Below are 15,591 nucleotides of genomic sequence, written 5' to 3' on the forward strand. Positions count from 1 at the left end.
CCCCCTGCCATGGGCAGGGACACCTTCCACTAGATCAGGTTGCTGGGAGCCCTGTCCAACCTGGCCTTAAACTGCCAGGGATGGGCAGGATGGGGCAGGGATGAAGCGAATAACCCTCACCACAGTCCTGTCACAGACACCAAGGTGATTCAGAGCCTGCACGGCTGGGCTGTTCACTCGCCTTTTGAAAGAAAAGGCGCTTGTCAATACCAGGAAGTCTTCTTTAATTCAGTAAAGGACATCACAAACCTACAAGGACAGAGCACCCAGAAGCACAGGGAGGTTTGACAACAGATTCATCTCCTTGGCCATGAACTGCCATTGAAAACATGTTGCTTAAGAGCAAATCTAATCCCTCTCCTTTGGGGGAACTTCAGAAGATGCAGGAATGACCACCCAGCCAGCCAAGTTCACTTAAGGTTTTAGAGGAAAGGCATGAACAGTTTGAAACCACAGTCCAAGGAATAAAGGAATCTTGCTTTAAAATGTTCTTTAAAATGGAAAAAAAAGACACACACACACCCCGCCCAAAACCCCCAACCATATGTGACAGGGAGGCACATCCACCTTCCCACAGCCTCTGATGCCATTCATCACTTGGATAAAATCCAGTTTCGCATTGAAATTCAGCTGGACTTTCAAATGCAAATAAGAGAAGAGCAACATATGGTAGAGGTTAGGACTTATTTCTCCTAATTAAATGGCACACTGCTGTTTTGTATAACAATGTTAACAGGGCATTAAGGAGCCTTTGGAAGAGAGACCACCTCACTTTAATAAAAATCCCAGGAAGCAGAAGGGGCCCAGGGGCTCCCTGCTTGCCAATGAGGGGTCACACGCTCACCACCACAAGGACAAGTTTTGTCACTGTCACAACCAAGCCACCCATGTCCCCCCCAGTTGTGCAGGATGAGGCAGAAGGGTAAGAGAGGCAACACCAGCGTCCTCCAAGTCTCATCCTGCAGGAGTTTGGCTGGCTCTTCTTCCAGGTCAAGGCCATGATGGGTTGTCCCCTAGGGCACTCCTGAGTGCCACCACGTCTGTGAGCATAGAGCACTGCAACAGAGATGCAGCTGTGGCTGCCCCATCCCTGGCAGTGTTCAAGGCCAGGTTGGACACAGGGGCTTGGAGCAACCTGCTCTAGTGGAAGGTGTCCCTGCCCGTGGCAGGGGTTGGAGCTGGGTGAGCTTTAAGGTCCCTTCAACCCAAACCAGGCTGGGATTCTATGAATTATTAATTGGGAATAACTCCCCGCGGGAGCACATCCCCTTAAAGCAGCTCAGTGCCGTGGCTGTGCCAGATGCACACACTGCAGTGCTACAGGAGCTCCATGCCCAGCTTGCCTCAGGTGATCTCCTATCCTCAGCGCTCACTGTGCTCTCAGTCCCCCGTACAATTACGCATGCAGCACCACAAGATATTTCACACTGTATTTCATGCCTCATTTGGCAACAAAATTAATTAAACTTTAAGTCAACACTGAAGGAGTGCAGTATCTTTCTTCTCTCTGTGGCATATATAACTCAATTTGGCTAAGCTAATGCATTACTCCAGGCTTGCAAAGTATTTGGGAACCTTTTGGCAGAAGGGCCTCCAGAGCGTGCAGCAAGACACTCTCTGCACTGGCTGCTCTCTGCTCAGAGGGCCAGCAGGGACACAGGCATCAACTGACTGATGCCAGGCTGTCTGCAACCACCCTCTGGAAAATCATAGAATCATGGAAGGGACCTTAAAGCTCATCCAGTCCCACCCCCCTGCCACGGGCAGGGACACCTTCCACTACAGCAGGTTGCTCCAAGCCCCTGTGTCCAACCTGGCCTTGAACACTGCCAGGGATGGGGCAGCCACAGCTTCTCTGGGCACCCTGTGCCAGCGCCTCAGCACCCTCACAGGGAAGAGCTTCTGCCTCAGAGCTCATCTCAATCTCCCCTCTGGCAGGTTAAAGCCATTCCCCTTGGCCTGTCCCTACAGGCCCTTGTCCAAAGCCCCTCTCCAGGTTTCCTGGAGCCCCTTTAGGCACTGGAGCTGCTCTAAGGTCTCCCCTTCAGGAGCCTTCTCTTCTCCAGGCTGCCCCAGCCCAGCTCTCTCAGCCTGGCTCCAGAGCAGAGCTGCTCCAGCCCTCGCAGCAGCTCCGGGGACTCCTCTGGACTTGCTCCAGCAGCTCCACGTCCCTCTTGTGTTGTTGCCCCAGAGCTGGATCAGGACTGTGGGGGGGGTCTCCCCAGAGTGCAGCAGAGGGGGGGAATCCCCTCCCTGACTCGCTGCTCACGCTCTGGGGGTGCAGCCCAGCACACAGCGGGGTTCAGGGCTCAAGCACACACTGAAGTCAGGTCATGGGGAATTTCTCCGCACCCAACACCCCAAGGCCTTCTCCTCAGCGCTTCTCTCCAAATGCAATCCCTCCCACAGCAGCACCGGTCACCAGGTGCCTGCACTGAGGCCAGCACACTGTGTTAGGGTTTTTCACAGTTTCCAAGCTCCCCACTAGCTGGGAAGTGTGACACCAAGCAGGTCACTGCCCATCCTTGCCTCCCAAGTTAATCAGGTTCAGGCAACTGTACCAACCCAACTGGGCTGGTGGCCTGGGGATGTGCCGGGAAAACCGCATCACCCAGTCCTCATGCTGCCCAGGTCCCTTGTCCTTGCCACAAAGGGACAGATGAGCAAGTTGGTGCTCCTCCTCGAAGCCTGTGGGCTGCCACCCCCTTGCTGTGCTCCTCGGATTGCTCAGCTATTTCGAGGCGCTGGGAGAGGGCAGGATAATCTCAACCCATGCAGCTGGGAATCCAGGAGGCAGAAGTGGGCAAACTTTTTGGCATAACTGAGACAGCTGCATCAGCCACATGTTCACCACTGGCCCAGCACTCGATGGAGAGGGTGCAGATGAGAGAACCCCTGCCCCAGGCAGGTAGAACAGGCTGAGTGAAGCAGCCAGGAGCCTCACTGGGGAGTGAGTGCCAAGACAAGAGAAACAACAGCCAGCAATCAGCGACCCCGGGGTTACCTGCACCTCCATCCCTGCACCATGGGGCAGAGGAACCAAACCTGCTCCAAGCACAGTGTATTTTCCAGGCACAGCTCCCAGGGCAGGTTTCCAGCTAATGCAGCCAGATCACCTCCTGCAGTTAGCTCATGTTGCCACATTGCTGCCAAGGGGCAGATCAGCCTCATCATCTCACACCAGCCTCATCTATAAGGGGATGAGGCTGCTCCTGAGAGGGCTTCACCTGCACATTGAGTCCAGCTGATGGACTCTTCTCGTGCTCTCAGGTCTGTGGCTCAGAGCAGCCAGGAAACAGATGCTCATGACCTCAATGATCACAGGGAGGCTTGTGCCAACATTTCCTTCTTCCAGCTCAAGTGGTAGATCACCATCATCTTCCTACTTATCAAAATGTCGCTCTTGTATTAGAAGAGCACTGAAAATACCACCTTTACCAGTGATTTGGGGCATTAGTGAGCAGAGAAGATGCATTTACAGCATACTTCAGCTGTGTTCACACTGCAGAATGTAGCGTCGGGTTAAAGATGAGGCCATCCCGAGTAACAAAATAGTGCTACACATTAAATCCATCTCTTTAAGACACTCATTTGCTGTCTCAGACTAAAAGAACAATAATAATAATTCCAAATTGAGTTTCACTGCATATAAACACTAACAATGGAGATGCAATGGGCAGAGTAACTGGTCATATGCAGGACGTGCTGGAGTAGGGCACCCTACAGAGCATGTAGAATTTGGAAAGAGCAGCAGCAAGGTCCAGCAGAAATGCTTGCCAGACCTGCTGCGCCCCCTCCAAAGCCACCTCTGCCCTTTGGAAAGGCCTGGAGCTGGGATGCAGCTCTGCACCTACGCACGTCTGGGGCAGTCCTGTGTGAGTAGGATCTGAGGTGGGCTGAGGCAAACTCCATGTGTGCTGCCCTCCAGAAGATGATTTGTAAGGACACCCTGGCTCTTACAATGGAGAAGACAGCAGTACCAACATAGCAATGACATTAGGCATGCAATTAATACACAACCAGCTCCTCTCATTAAAAGAAAAGCAGGTGCTCGAGCTTGTACATGTTCTTTGGAAACACAGAAGGCTCCCTCCTAGCCCAGCTTCACATCAGCCTAAATCCAGGGAAGGCACTTGATTTTATATAAGATACACTCATCTCACCATACCCCCTCGCGCAGGCACAGTTACACTAGTGCTGAATCGCCTCATTTAGGGAAGGAAAAAGCTCTGCCGGCAGGAGATGGCTGGATGGCAAAGTTCAACCTGTGTGTTTCAACAAGCTCTGTGTCATATCTGCAGATTCTAAACAAAAGCTGTCACTTATCTCAGTGCTCTCTGACACCCCTGCCATTCTCTGTGCTCTCTCCTAGTTCAAAATCTCAAACCCAGCCAGAAGGACTTTCCCTGGGGTGGAAGAGGAACAAAAAACAACCAAAACCCCCAAATGCCCCTCCCCTGAAAACATCCTTTCACCCCCTGAGGCTGAGCACCCACCAAGACAGGGACCAGGTTATCTTTACCTCTCCCCAACTGCTGAGCTGCTGACGGAGCACCCCCACTGCATCAACAGCACAGTTGCACTTTTCCTGCTCTTTCCAGGCTCACTCCTCATGGATCCATTAGAAACCAGCTGTGCCTCTGGCAGGACAATCTCCCTCCCAGCCTTGTCCAAAATTCCAAGGAAAAACCCCAAATTTGAGGAGAGGTAATAGAGAGATAGAGGAAGGCCTTCATATTTAACCTCACTGCAGAAACAACTATCAAGGTGGGGAAGCCCTGGGGGCAGGAACATGCAGCCCAGGACACAAGGATCAGAGATGCAACCAGAGTGTGATGCTGGATTAAGGAAGACAGGCGTGAAGACCTTCCCCTGCCATTTGTTCCCCCACGTTTGCTATTTCCTGCTGACCCGCGCTCCCTGCCCCCATCTTTCGTTCCCTCCAAGCTTGTTCCGTGTTCTGGTTAACGGGAGCCACCCCACAGGAAAAGCAGGGAGCAGAAAGGGGAGAGGAAGGAGAACAGGAGCTTCCCCAAGGCAAAGCCAAAAGCAAAGCAGAAAGCTGTTAAACGCACCTGACAAGCACGTGAGAGATGAACTTCACTGAAAGTCCTCCAGGCTCTGTTACTGGCCGGGGCTGCAGCACCCCAGGTGTTCCCCTGCCATACCCTCAGCAGCATCCTCCTACATCCTCCTACATCCCAGGAGTGGGATCTGCCAGCAGCAAAAATGGAAACACCACAGAGAGCAGCAGAGGGTTGCAAGGATTTGTCTCTGTCCAGGCTAAGACGAGCTCCCAGCTTTGCCAGGTTGACTTGTCCAAGGCAAGGCGCTTTGTTGGTTTTTTTTTTCCCCCCATAGAATCCTATCACAGAATCCCAGCCTGGTTTGGGTTGGAAGGGACCTTAAAGTTCACCCAGCTCCAACCCCCTGCCATGGGCAGGGACACCTTCCACTAGAGCAGGTTGCTCCAAGCCCCTGTGTCCAACCTGGCCTTGAACACTGCCAGGGATGGGGCAGCCACAGCTTCTCTGGGCACCCTGTGCCAGCGCCTCAGCACCCTCACAGGGAAGAGCTTCTGCCTCAGAGCTCATCTCAATCTCCCCTCTGGCAGGTTAAAGCCATTCCCCTTGGCCTGTCCCTACGTCCCTTGTCCAAAGCCCCTCTCCAGGTTTCCTGGAGCCCCTTTAGGCACTGGAGCTGCTCTAAGGTGTCCCCTTCAGGAGCCTTCTCTTCTCCAGGCTGCCCCAGCCCAGCTCTCTCAGCCTGGCTCCAGAGCAGAGCTGCTCCAGCCCTCGCAGCATTTTCCTTTGTTAATGCCTAAAAAGTAGTATTTGAAAGAAACGGTTACGCCAATAGGCAGGCAAAAAAATTTTTCTGCTTTGACTTTTGTGTTGTGGTGGCTTTGTGTTTAGTGACAGTTTTGCATGGCTGCTGCATGGGCACGTTCACAACCGCAACATAAACAAGCAGCCTCAAGTACGTTCTTTAATGGGAAGTGCCAGTTTTAAATATAAAGTCACATATTGTGCACCTCATGTCTGCCTTTCATCATCTATCAAAATAGCAAAGCCCATCACTCCCACTTCAGCACAAACAAAACATGTGGGAACTAGAGGCAGTTTAATAGGAAAACGTGATACATCCTTACTAAGAAAAGCTCCTGCTTTCCTCACTATGGGAAACAGTTGCAAATGAGTTTCTGCAGCCTGGAACTGCTGACAGCACAGCAACAGAAACGCTGCGCTTAGCCCCTCACAACTCCCTAACTTCCCCGGGTTTACTGCAAACCATCCAGCCTATGTCCACCCAGCACCCCCAGACTTTCCCCTCCTCACCCGACACAGCCTTGCGTGCACACGCCAAAGAATTAAATCTTCAAACAGCTCACCCATAGCCCAAATTAAAGAGACAACATCATCTTCCAGAGAATTTATTACTTTCAGTGCTGTTGCCACAGGTATCCAAGTTTGAACGTTGTTTAAAGCAGGCTTTCAAAGGGAATACAGACTCACCTACCTCCAGGGAGAATGCATTTACTTTGTTCAGTACACTATAACTTAAAATCTGTTACATGCACCAGCTTGTAACTCTTTGAAAACCTCTCCAGCTTCAAGTATATTTTATGAACTTCCCCCGATCAAAGCCATTCCCTCAACAATGAGCCTCATCTCTCCATCTTTACCGCCAGAAAAACATCCAACAAATTTCAGGGGTGGAAATCACAACACAGACCAAGAGGGGACTCTCCCTTCCAAACCCACCGAGATCCTGAGCAAGGGAGCTCCCTTCCGCACAAAGCAAGGAGGAAAAGACATTTAACGGTGAATTCACGTAGTCAAAAGGGAAGGACAATCGTTGCATGCAGAATCATCTGTCAGCAGGAGTCTGCCCAGGCTCCTGTTCCAACAGGACACAAACATGGCACTGTGCACTGTTTCCAGTGGGAAGGGGAGGTGGTCACACGCTCCATGCTAACCACGGATGATGCTTTACCTTGCACAACCATCTGCCCCAGCTTTATTTCCCTGCTCTGCAGAGTCCCAGCTCATTCACTGAAACAAAGGCATAGCTGGAACGCACCGACTCTGCTGAAAACTCTGCAGCCACAAGGCGACAGCCCCATGCCACGGCCTGGGCTGGGAAGAGACAATGAAACTTCTTTGCCTCGTGCCACTCCTACTGTCTTAATGTCAATTAAAAACGGCTATTTCCATGTGAAATTTAGCACAAGCGGTTTCCTGCTCGAGGCACTGGTTAATGAAGCACACTGGGAGGAAGCTCGGTTCTATCACTTTAGTCATTTAGGAACTAAATGACATGGGGGGGATGAAGGACATGGCTTTCAATGTTGTGCTACTGCAAATAATAAACAAACAGTGTGGGGAGGGGATGATGAAACTGCTGCCTTCCAGGAGCAGGACAATAGGCACACACCGAGAGTGCCGGCTCAAATAAAACACCAGCAGCAAAGGACACAGCTCAGGCTGGAAAACACAAGTTGCAGCTCAAAGCCCCAGAAGAGCAACTTCCCTGTGGTGACCTATATGTGCTATAAATGCCGCAGACATGGTCGACATGACGTAAGCTCCATCCTAGTGGCAATTGTTGGGCTGCTCCTTGCCAAGAAAACGCAGAGCGGAGATGCTGAATTGTCCCTGCGGCGGGGAAGCTGAACCAGTTCCTCCCCAGTGCATTTAAGGACAAAAGTGAGGGAAACAGTGGCAGAGCTTAAAATAAAACCAGGAGACAAAGAGTAAAGCAAAGGGATTTCGAAGCTGGAGGGTGTGCATGAACACTTTGAATTTTCCTAGCCTGGGAGAGAGAAATGGTCTCCCCTTTGCAAAGAGGCCACCTGCACGAGCACCAGCAGCTTGGCCAGGGCAATCTATTGTGGCCTTTCAATATCCTAAGGGAGCTTTGAGATCCTTTCCAGCCCAAACCAGGCTAGGATTCTATGAATTATTAATTGGGATCTGAAAATTATTTTAATTTGGGGCAATTTTATCATAGTCATTTTCTAGCAGCACTATTTCAAATGACTTTGCTCCCTTCTTTACCAGTGGAACTTTGGAAGCAAGAACTTCATCATAGCAAGTGGGGCATTTTGGCCAGAGTCGTCAGTCACCGTCTTGCTCCCCTGACTCCTAACTTCCCCTGGGGAGGAAAGAGCCTCAAGTGAAGAGCTCTTCCTAAAGGGAAAAAAAGAGAAGCTACATACTGTGCCAGGACTGTCCCAAGGAGGAGAGAGGTGAAAAGTGAGAGGCTAGAAATCCACGTGTCCAAGGGTGGGCAAAAGCAAGAAACACCAATTTTCCTGGCACATACGATAACATCAGTTTGTTATCTTGGGGTTACTACAATAACCCCAAATAATGAGATACTGGCACTGTGGTGCACACCACCAAGCTAAGACTTAGGGAAACCAGCGCCAACTTCTCCTTTCTGGGCACAGGGACAGCAGCAGAGGGGAAATGCTGTGCCATCTTTTATCAGGGGTACAGGATCCAGTCGAACAGGAGTGTTTGATAAACATGGGACACATTAAAGATGAAGCCTAGGCATTCCCTGCAAGGTGGTTAGATTTAGGGAGCTAATCTCCAGGTCCCGATTACGGCATGGCTGCAAGGCACTCTGCTCCCTCAAGCAAGTCCAGATCCCCAAACGCAAGGACCATCTGCTCTTCACTGTCTGACCACATCAGGGTTGGTGACAATTTGACTTCAAATCAAATTTTGAGACGGATGGCTGGCTCTGCTGCTGGGGATGGATTAGTATCTGATTGTACCTTGCTGTCCATTAGCGAATTAAGATAAATCAGCATCAACAAACTATGAAAACAACCATTTGCCACTATCTAGGACCTGGTTTAGACACCTTGGATCCTTCCACAGACGCAGTGCACGCCATACATGGCACATCTTGTTACCATCTTATTGAAGTGATTCATCCCATCCAAAAAAATCAATTGTCAAACACTCAGGACCAGAAAGAAGTCACAAAGCCAACACACAAATGAAACATGTCCCCTGTTGTCCAACGGGGAGGCCAAGGGTGACTGGCCAAGGGGTAACTCTGCAGCTGGAGCAAAAGGCTTAGACTCATAGAATCCCAGCCTGGTTTGGGTTGGAAGGGACTATAAAGCTCATCCAGTTCCAATCCCCTGCACAGGCAGGGACACCTTCCACTAGAGCAGGTTGCTCCAAGCCCCTGTGTCCAACCTGGCCTTGAACACTGCCAGGGATGGGACAGCCACAGCTTCTCTGGGCACCCTGTGCCAGCGCCTCAGCACCCTCACAGGGAAGAGCTTCTGCCTCAGAGCTCATCTCAGTCTCCCCTCTGGCAGGTTAAAGCCATTCCCCTTGTCCTGTCCCTACAGACCCCTGTCCAAAGCCCCTCCCCAGGTTTCCTGTAGCCCCTTTAGGCACTGGAGCTGCTCTAAGGTCTCCCCTTAAGGAGCCTTCTCTTCTCCAGGCTGCCCCAGCCCAGCTCTCTCAGCCTGCCAGCCTTCCCTAAACTCACCCCCGAGCTGCATCTCTAACCCAGGATGCCCATGGCAGGACAAAAGAGCCGCCGCAGAGCCCCGAGACTGGGACAGCAGTGATTGTGCAACTGCCTTCGGTGCAGTTGTATAACATCAGTCCTCTTTTCATGAACTGCTCACAGGCAGACTCAAAAAGCAGCAGCCCAGAGGAAGGGTGGTGTCAACACTACCTTTCGCTCACCCGAAATAAAAAAAAGTGGGGGGGTAGGGATGGAGAATAAAAGATTTTGTGTCATTTTGGCTGCTGCAGAGCCATCAGAGGGAGGTCTGGTCGCTGCGCTGGCTGCACCTCAGAGCCCTGCTCCCAGCCTCTCCTCACTGGCCAGCACCAGAAACCCGACAGCCAAGCCAGCCTCCAAGCAGGAAATGAATTAATGCAAGCTGCTCCATGCCTATTCTCTCCCTAGCATGCAGCACGTATTTTGTGGATTATTTTAACAGCAGAAGTCACACACAGAGAAACACTCACTGGAGAGATCAGCTTCCATCTGGGTTAACCCAAGAGTTTTCTCCTCTCGAATTTCCCCCAGCACCCACTCAACAGCTTCCCTGCCTTTAAAAATCTTTGCTCAAAACCATCTTGATATGCAGCTAAACAGTCTAGTCTGAAAGCATCGGATTTCCCTGGCCAAAAACGGGCAGAAGCAGGGCAGGGCAGAGAACTCTCCAACCATCCAGCTTCTGCAGGTTTCCCTGAGCGCTGCCCCGCAGCATGCTGTGCCACCAAAGCTGCTATCCAGAAATCCCACCCAGGACCCCAGGATGCCTCCTGGTGTGAGGGCATGGCCAGAAGTTTCCCTGGACAGCTCAAGTCAGCCCAGAGTAGAGAAGGTCATGTTTTAACCATCCACAAAGCATCAGCATGTTTCAGCAAGAAGGGCAAATTACCTGAACATCCTGCATGCCAGGGCCCGCAGTGAGCCCTGCACAGAGTAGCTTCCCGGGCATCCCCAGCTGGGGAATTCTCAGCTTCAGCCTCAAATGAACCAGTGCCGCATCTCCCCGTCAGACATCTAAAGCCACAGGTCCTTCACAGAATCTCCTATCACAGCTGCATCACCAGCCCACTCCTCCCTGCTCCCAAAGCCCTTTGATATTTGCACCCATGGCCCCTCCTCAGCATCCGCATCTAGTGGAAGGTGTCCCTGCCCGTGGCAAGGGGTTGGAACTGGATGAGCTTTAAGGTCCCTCCCAACCCAGTCTGTGATTCTGTGATCCTGGCTGGCAGAGATGGGCCCAAGCAGCACTTCTGGGAGCAGGGTGAGCTGCTGGCTTCAGGGGCGCTGTGGCAGGGCATGATAGGTGAGGCTCTGCTCAAGAGCACCCCAAAACCACAGTGGGGTCCAGCTTGGAGGCTGGTGAAACAGCTCCAGCCACCCTTGCTGCCCTGCCTCCCCAGGGCAGCCATGCTGGCTGGAGGCATCTGGCCAGGAAGGCTTTGTAAAGGTCCCTTTGGGAATGCCAGGATCCCACCCAACAGCAGGAAGCTAGGGGCATCTGGCCAGGAGGTCTCTGCAAAGGTCTCTTTGGGAACACTGACATCCCACCCAACAGCAGGGAGCTGCTGGTGGGGCTGAATGGAGCAGACATCCAAACTGCACCAGTTTCCTTTTGGGCAGCTGAGCCCCAGGAATTAACCACTACCAACGTGTCTTCTCAGTGATGCACAGCAAAAGTCTGGGAGTAGATCTGCAGACACAGGTTCACCTAAGCAGCTTAAGAGAACAGCACTGACTGCCTGCTCCCAGGCAGCTGCAGCACAACAACCTTCAGCCCAGACAGTGATTTCTGAACTGGAGACAGATCAGCAAGAACAGCTTTGCCTACCCGCAGACATGTGGAGCAACAAGGAAACCACCCAGAGAAATAGTAGCAGATCACCATCAGAAAAATACATAACACAAAACTACAGAAACCCCTCCTTTGGGGTCTCTGGAAGCAACACAAATTTATTGCAAGAAACATTATGGTGTTAAGTAAAAAACAATTCAGATGACAGTACCTGATCCTCCAAACTGAGTGCTCGCTAGGGTCGTGGGTCTGTTTTTTCCATTAGCCACTGGCAGGGGAAACATCTAGAAAAACAAGAAGATGAGAGAGAAGGGAAAAGAGACTTCAGCATGTTAGTTTTACTGTGCTGCTGCAAAGGGGGTCAGATTGGGTAGGTGGAGGGAAGTGGGGAGAGAAGCACTTTATTGATGCAAAACACTTTCCTCTCCTTGTGTCCCTGCTACATAGATCAGCTGCAGGAGAGACAAGAGAGCAGCACAGCTGTGCACTAATATACACACACATTCCTACGTGCATGAACTCCTGTACACAGTGTGTCTGGTTCCTTAGGTGCAACTGAAAACTGTCCAAGAGGCAGCACTGCTGTGGTCAAAACCAAGTTTCTTCCCTAACTCGTTCCCCAAGGACCACGTTACAAGGTGCCCACGGGGCCATGGAGAAAGGGCAACTCCATTCACAAAAAGATAGCTGGAAACGACAGCACCCCCCTGAGACCAGAGCACCCAGCAAAGCTTGTTCTAACCTTGAACACTCCAGCACCCTCAGTGGTCCAGGGCTCACCCTGCATCTCCCGTGTCTCTCAGGCCCATCAATGTGCGCAGGGAGGACATGGGCTGCCTGGGGGCTCCGGCTGGTACAGGCAGAGGTGACTAAGCCACACACTCCAGTGATGCTCAACCTTGGTGCAGGAAGCCTCACATCAGCTCCAGAGGGAATCAAAGAATCCCAGACTGGTTTAGGTTGGAAGAGACTGTAAAGCTCATCCAGTTCCAACCCCCTGCCATGGGCAGGGACACCTCCCACTAGAGCAGGTTGCTCCAAGCCCCTGTGTCCAACCTGGCCTTGAACACTGCCAGGGATGGGGCAGCCACAGCTCCTCTGGGAAAAGTCTGTGCCAGCGCCTCAGCACCCTCACAGGGAAGAGCTTCTGCCTCAGAGCTCATCTCAATCTCCCCTCTGGCAGGTTAAAGCCATTCCCCTTGGCCTGTCCCTACAGGCCCTTGTCCAAAGCCCCTCTCCAGGTTTCCTGGAGCCCCTTTAGGCACTGGAGCTGCTCTAAGGTCTCCCCTTCAGGAGCCTTCTCTTCTCCAGGCTGCCCCAGCCCAGCTCTCTCAGCCTGGCTCCAGAGCAGAGCTGCTCCAGCCCTCGCAGCAGCTCCGTGGCCTCCTCTGGACTCGCTCCAGCAGCTCCACGTCCCTCTTGTGCTGTTGCCCCAGAGCTGGATCAGGACTGTGGGGGGGGTCTCCCCAGAGAGCAGCAGAGGGGGAGAATCCCCTCCCCGACCTGCTGCTCACGCTCTGGGGGTGCAGCCCAGCAGGAAGAATGAAGCAGTTCCAACCCCTGGTGCTTGGCGGCTCCAGCAGAGCCACGACCCAACACAGCCCTGGGGTCCAGTGGGAGAAGCTGCACCAAGGGCAAAGGTATTTAACTCACAATTAGAAAGACCAATGTATTTTACAGTATTGGTTACTGCAGCTACTTGTTTGCTCTACTGCTGCAGCTTCAGTATCACAACTAATCTGCTGCTGCCAGGGAGCTTCCTCAAAAATACTGCGTACCTCGCCAGCTAACCTGTATAAATATTTGTAATATATGCTGGGAGGCTTTCAGAAGCTGTTATTTAAAAATTTATATGCACCTGTATGCAGCAGAAAACTAACTCTTCTCCACACAAATGGAGCTCCAGCCAATAAAACAACTGGAGGGAAAACGCTTAGTGAATTAACATTTTAATATCCTTTTACTACTCAACTCAAGATACTTTCACCACCAAGTCATTTGAATTTTTATTATTTTTAGCTTTGCAATTTCTGAGTTACTCAAAAGTTTAATGCTTTGAAGATTAAACAATGTAATGGCACAAGAGCCTACAGAAAGGCAGCATTTCATGCCCTGACATAGCTGATGTCTGGCTGCGGTCAGAAACATTCCTCTGTACAAAACTGTCTGCCCAGCTTTGTTTTCACAAATGCTGGGGAGGAAAAAAAAAACCAAAAAACCAACAGTTACATGTGGTAGAGATGCAAAGAGAGCAGTTAAGAAACCAACTGCCATTCAAAACCAAGAGCGCAAATTTGGGATCACATGTATGTATGCACAGAGACACATCATGTGTATGTGAGATAGATGCGTATTTAAATAAGGTGTAAACGGTGTTTATGTAGCAGCCTGTGTGGACAACCAAGCACCAGCCTGCGGACACCAGCCCTCCTGCAGCTTCACCCCTGGCCATAACCCCCCTCTCCCTGCACCCTCCTACAGGCAGCCTCACAGCAGAGCCTCTGAACATGCACCATGGGGAGGGTCCTGCTGCACCCCCAGGAGGCTGAGGCCCACCTGGGGTGTTCTCCAGAGGCACTTGGGGTGGGCCAGCAGCCCCACCATCAAATACATCATGTTTCCTCAGGAAATTGGGCTAGAAAACAAAGACAAAGCCCAACAGCACCAAAGACTCGCGGCCTGCCTCCCTCTGCAATGCTGATCCCTCCCCCATCCTCTGCTCTTGCAAGACAGTGTTGTTTTCTGCAAACAGATCCAAAATGACTAAAAATGGCTGTTACATGGCTGAGCCCACCCGGCCTGGGCACACTCCCTCCTCTTGAGGTAGGGAAGAAGATTAAGTGAAAAAATGTTGTGCTATGAAGGTGGTGAGGTACTGGCACAGGATGCCCAGAGACCTTAGAGCAGCTCCAGCGCCAAATGGGCCAACAAGAAAGCTGAAGAGAGGCTTTGGACAAGAGCCTATAAGGACAGGACAAGGGGAATGGCTTTAACCTGCCAGAGGGGAGGTTGAGATGAGCTCTTAGGCAGAAGTTCTTCCCTGTGAGGGTGCTGAGGCGCTGGCACAGGGTGCCCAGAGAAGCTGTGGCTGCCCCATCCCTGGCAGTGCTCAAGGCCAGGTTGGACACAGGGGCTTGGAGCAACCTGCTCTAGTGGAAGGTGTCCCTGCCCGTGGCAGGGGGCTGGAACTGGATGAGCTTTAAAGTCCCTTCCAACCCAAACCACTCTGTGATCCAATTAAGTGGTTAGAAACCCTCTTTTCCAGCAGCAAGAGGCAGTTCTTGCACATGCAAGCGGGGGGAGAATGAGATGCATGAACATAATGGTACCAAGCAGCAAACATCAACAACAACAACAACAACAAAAAGTCAAAAGAAAAGCACTGCTGGCTCTTTTTCACAGCATTTCTGTTAAATGCTTGCTGATGCTAAAAAAACCCCAAGGTTTGAGCAGCAAACACGAGTGGAGCAAATGAACCACCTTGTTCCACTGTGCAATGAATGCTTTCTACTTCTGCAAAAGAGGTGGTGGGTTGTGTCCCCCCTGGCCTTGGGCAATCCCCAGCACACCCCCACACTGGGGATGCTGCTGGGGTTCCCTCCCCACCTCCGCCTGCTCCAAGAGAGGTTTCGAGACTGATGCAACCCCTTCCTGCTCTCCCTCCCCTCGGGACTGCGGAGGCACAGACCCATTCCCACACCAAGGCAAGTGGGGATGCTAAAGCAGGGTGATGCCGGAGAGGGGGAGTCCCGGGGTTCCACCTCAATACATACATCACTTGCTAACTCTGGGTAGTGTTTTGGTGGTTTTTTCGTGCTGCCAGGTTGTTTTTCCACTGTGGTGTGGGCTGAAGCCGTCAGGGTGCACTGCCTCCAGGAGCCCCACACGAGTCATACATGAAGCGCCTTCACTCGCAGGCAAAGTTCACCCACCCACTGCAAATTTCCTTTCTGCTTTTAAATGCTGCTTTCAAAATAAACATGGGGAGGGGGAAGAAAGAGGGAAACTGGAGCTGGCACATACTGAGGGACCCAGGCATTGAGGAGGGACCCAGGCATAAGCATCTGAAGAACTGTAATTGGGTCATTACTTGGCCTTTGTTGGATTTGAATAACGTAGATTTAAATGGTTATGTAAAATCCCCCATCTCAAGTTGCTGTATTTAGTTTCTCAAGTCCCATGTCCAGCCTCCCTGACAGCTGACAACTTCTGCAGACCCTCGCAGCTCAGTTTCCACCCCTCCCAAAAGAATTTCT

At 51.7% G+C, this 15,591-nt stretch overlaps 1 protein-coding gene across 27 annotated transcripts in view; it reads right to left on the reverse strand.

Moving 5' to 3' along the window:
- TCF3 (transcription factor 3) overlaps positions 1-15,591 on the reverse strand; it is an 82,387-nt gene that overhangs the window by 58,740 nt on the left and 8,056 nt on the right. For 26 of the 27 annotated variants that reach the window (XR_003994749.1, XR_003994748.1, XR_004390007.1 and 23 more), the window contains one exon: positions 11,547-11,619. The exons of the other annotated variant lie outside the window; for it this stretch is intronic. Coding sequence is in view for 23 of the 26 variants with exons in the window: in XM_030509420.1 (XP_030365280.1) it covers positions 11,547-11,619 (73 nt within the window). In the remaining 3 variants the exon portion in view is untranslated. The remainder of the gene's footprint in view (positions 1-11,546; positions 11,620-15,591) is intronic. 27 annotated transcript variants of the gene reach the window in all.

Source organism: Strigops habroptila, chromosome 20, assembly GCF_004027225.2.
Source record: "Strigops habroptila isolate Jane chromosome 20, bStrHab1.2.pri, whole genome shotgun sequence".
Lineage (NCBI taxonomy): Eukaryota > Metazoa > Chordata > Aves > Psittaciformes > Psittacidae > Strigops > Strigops habroptila.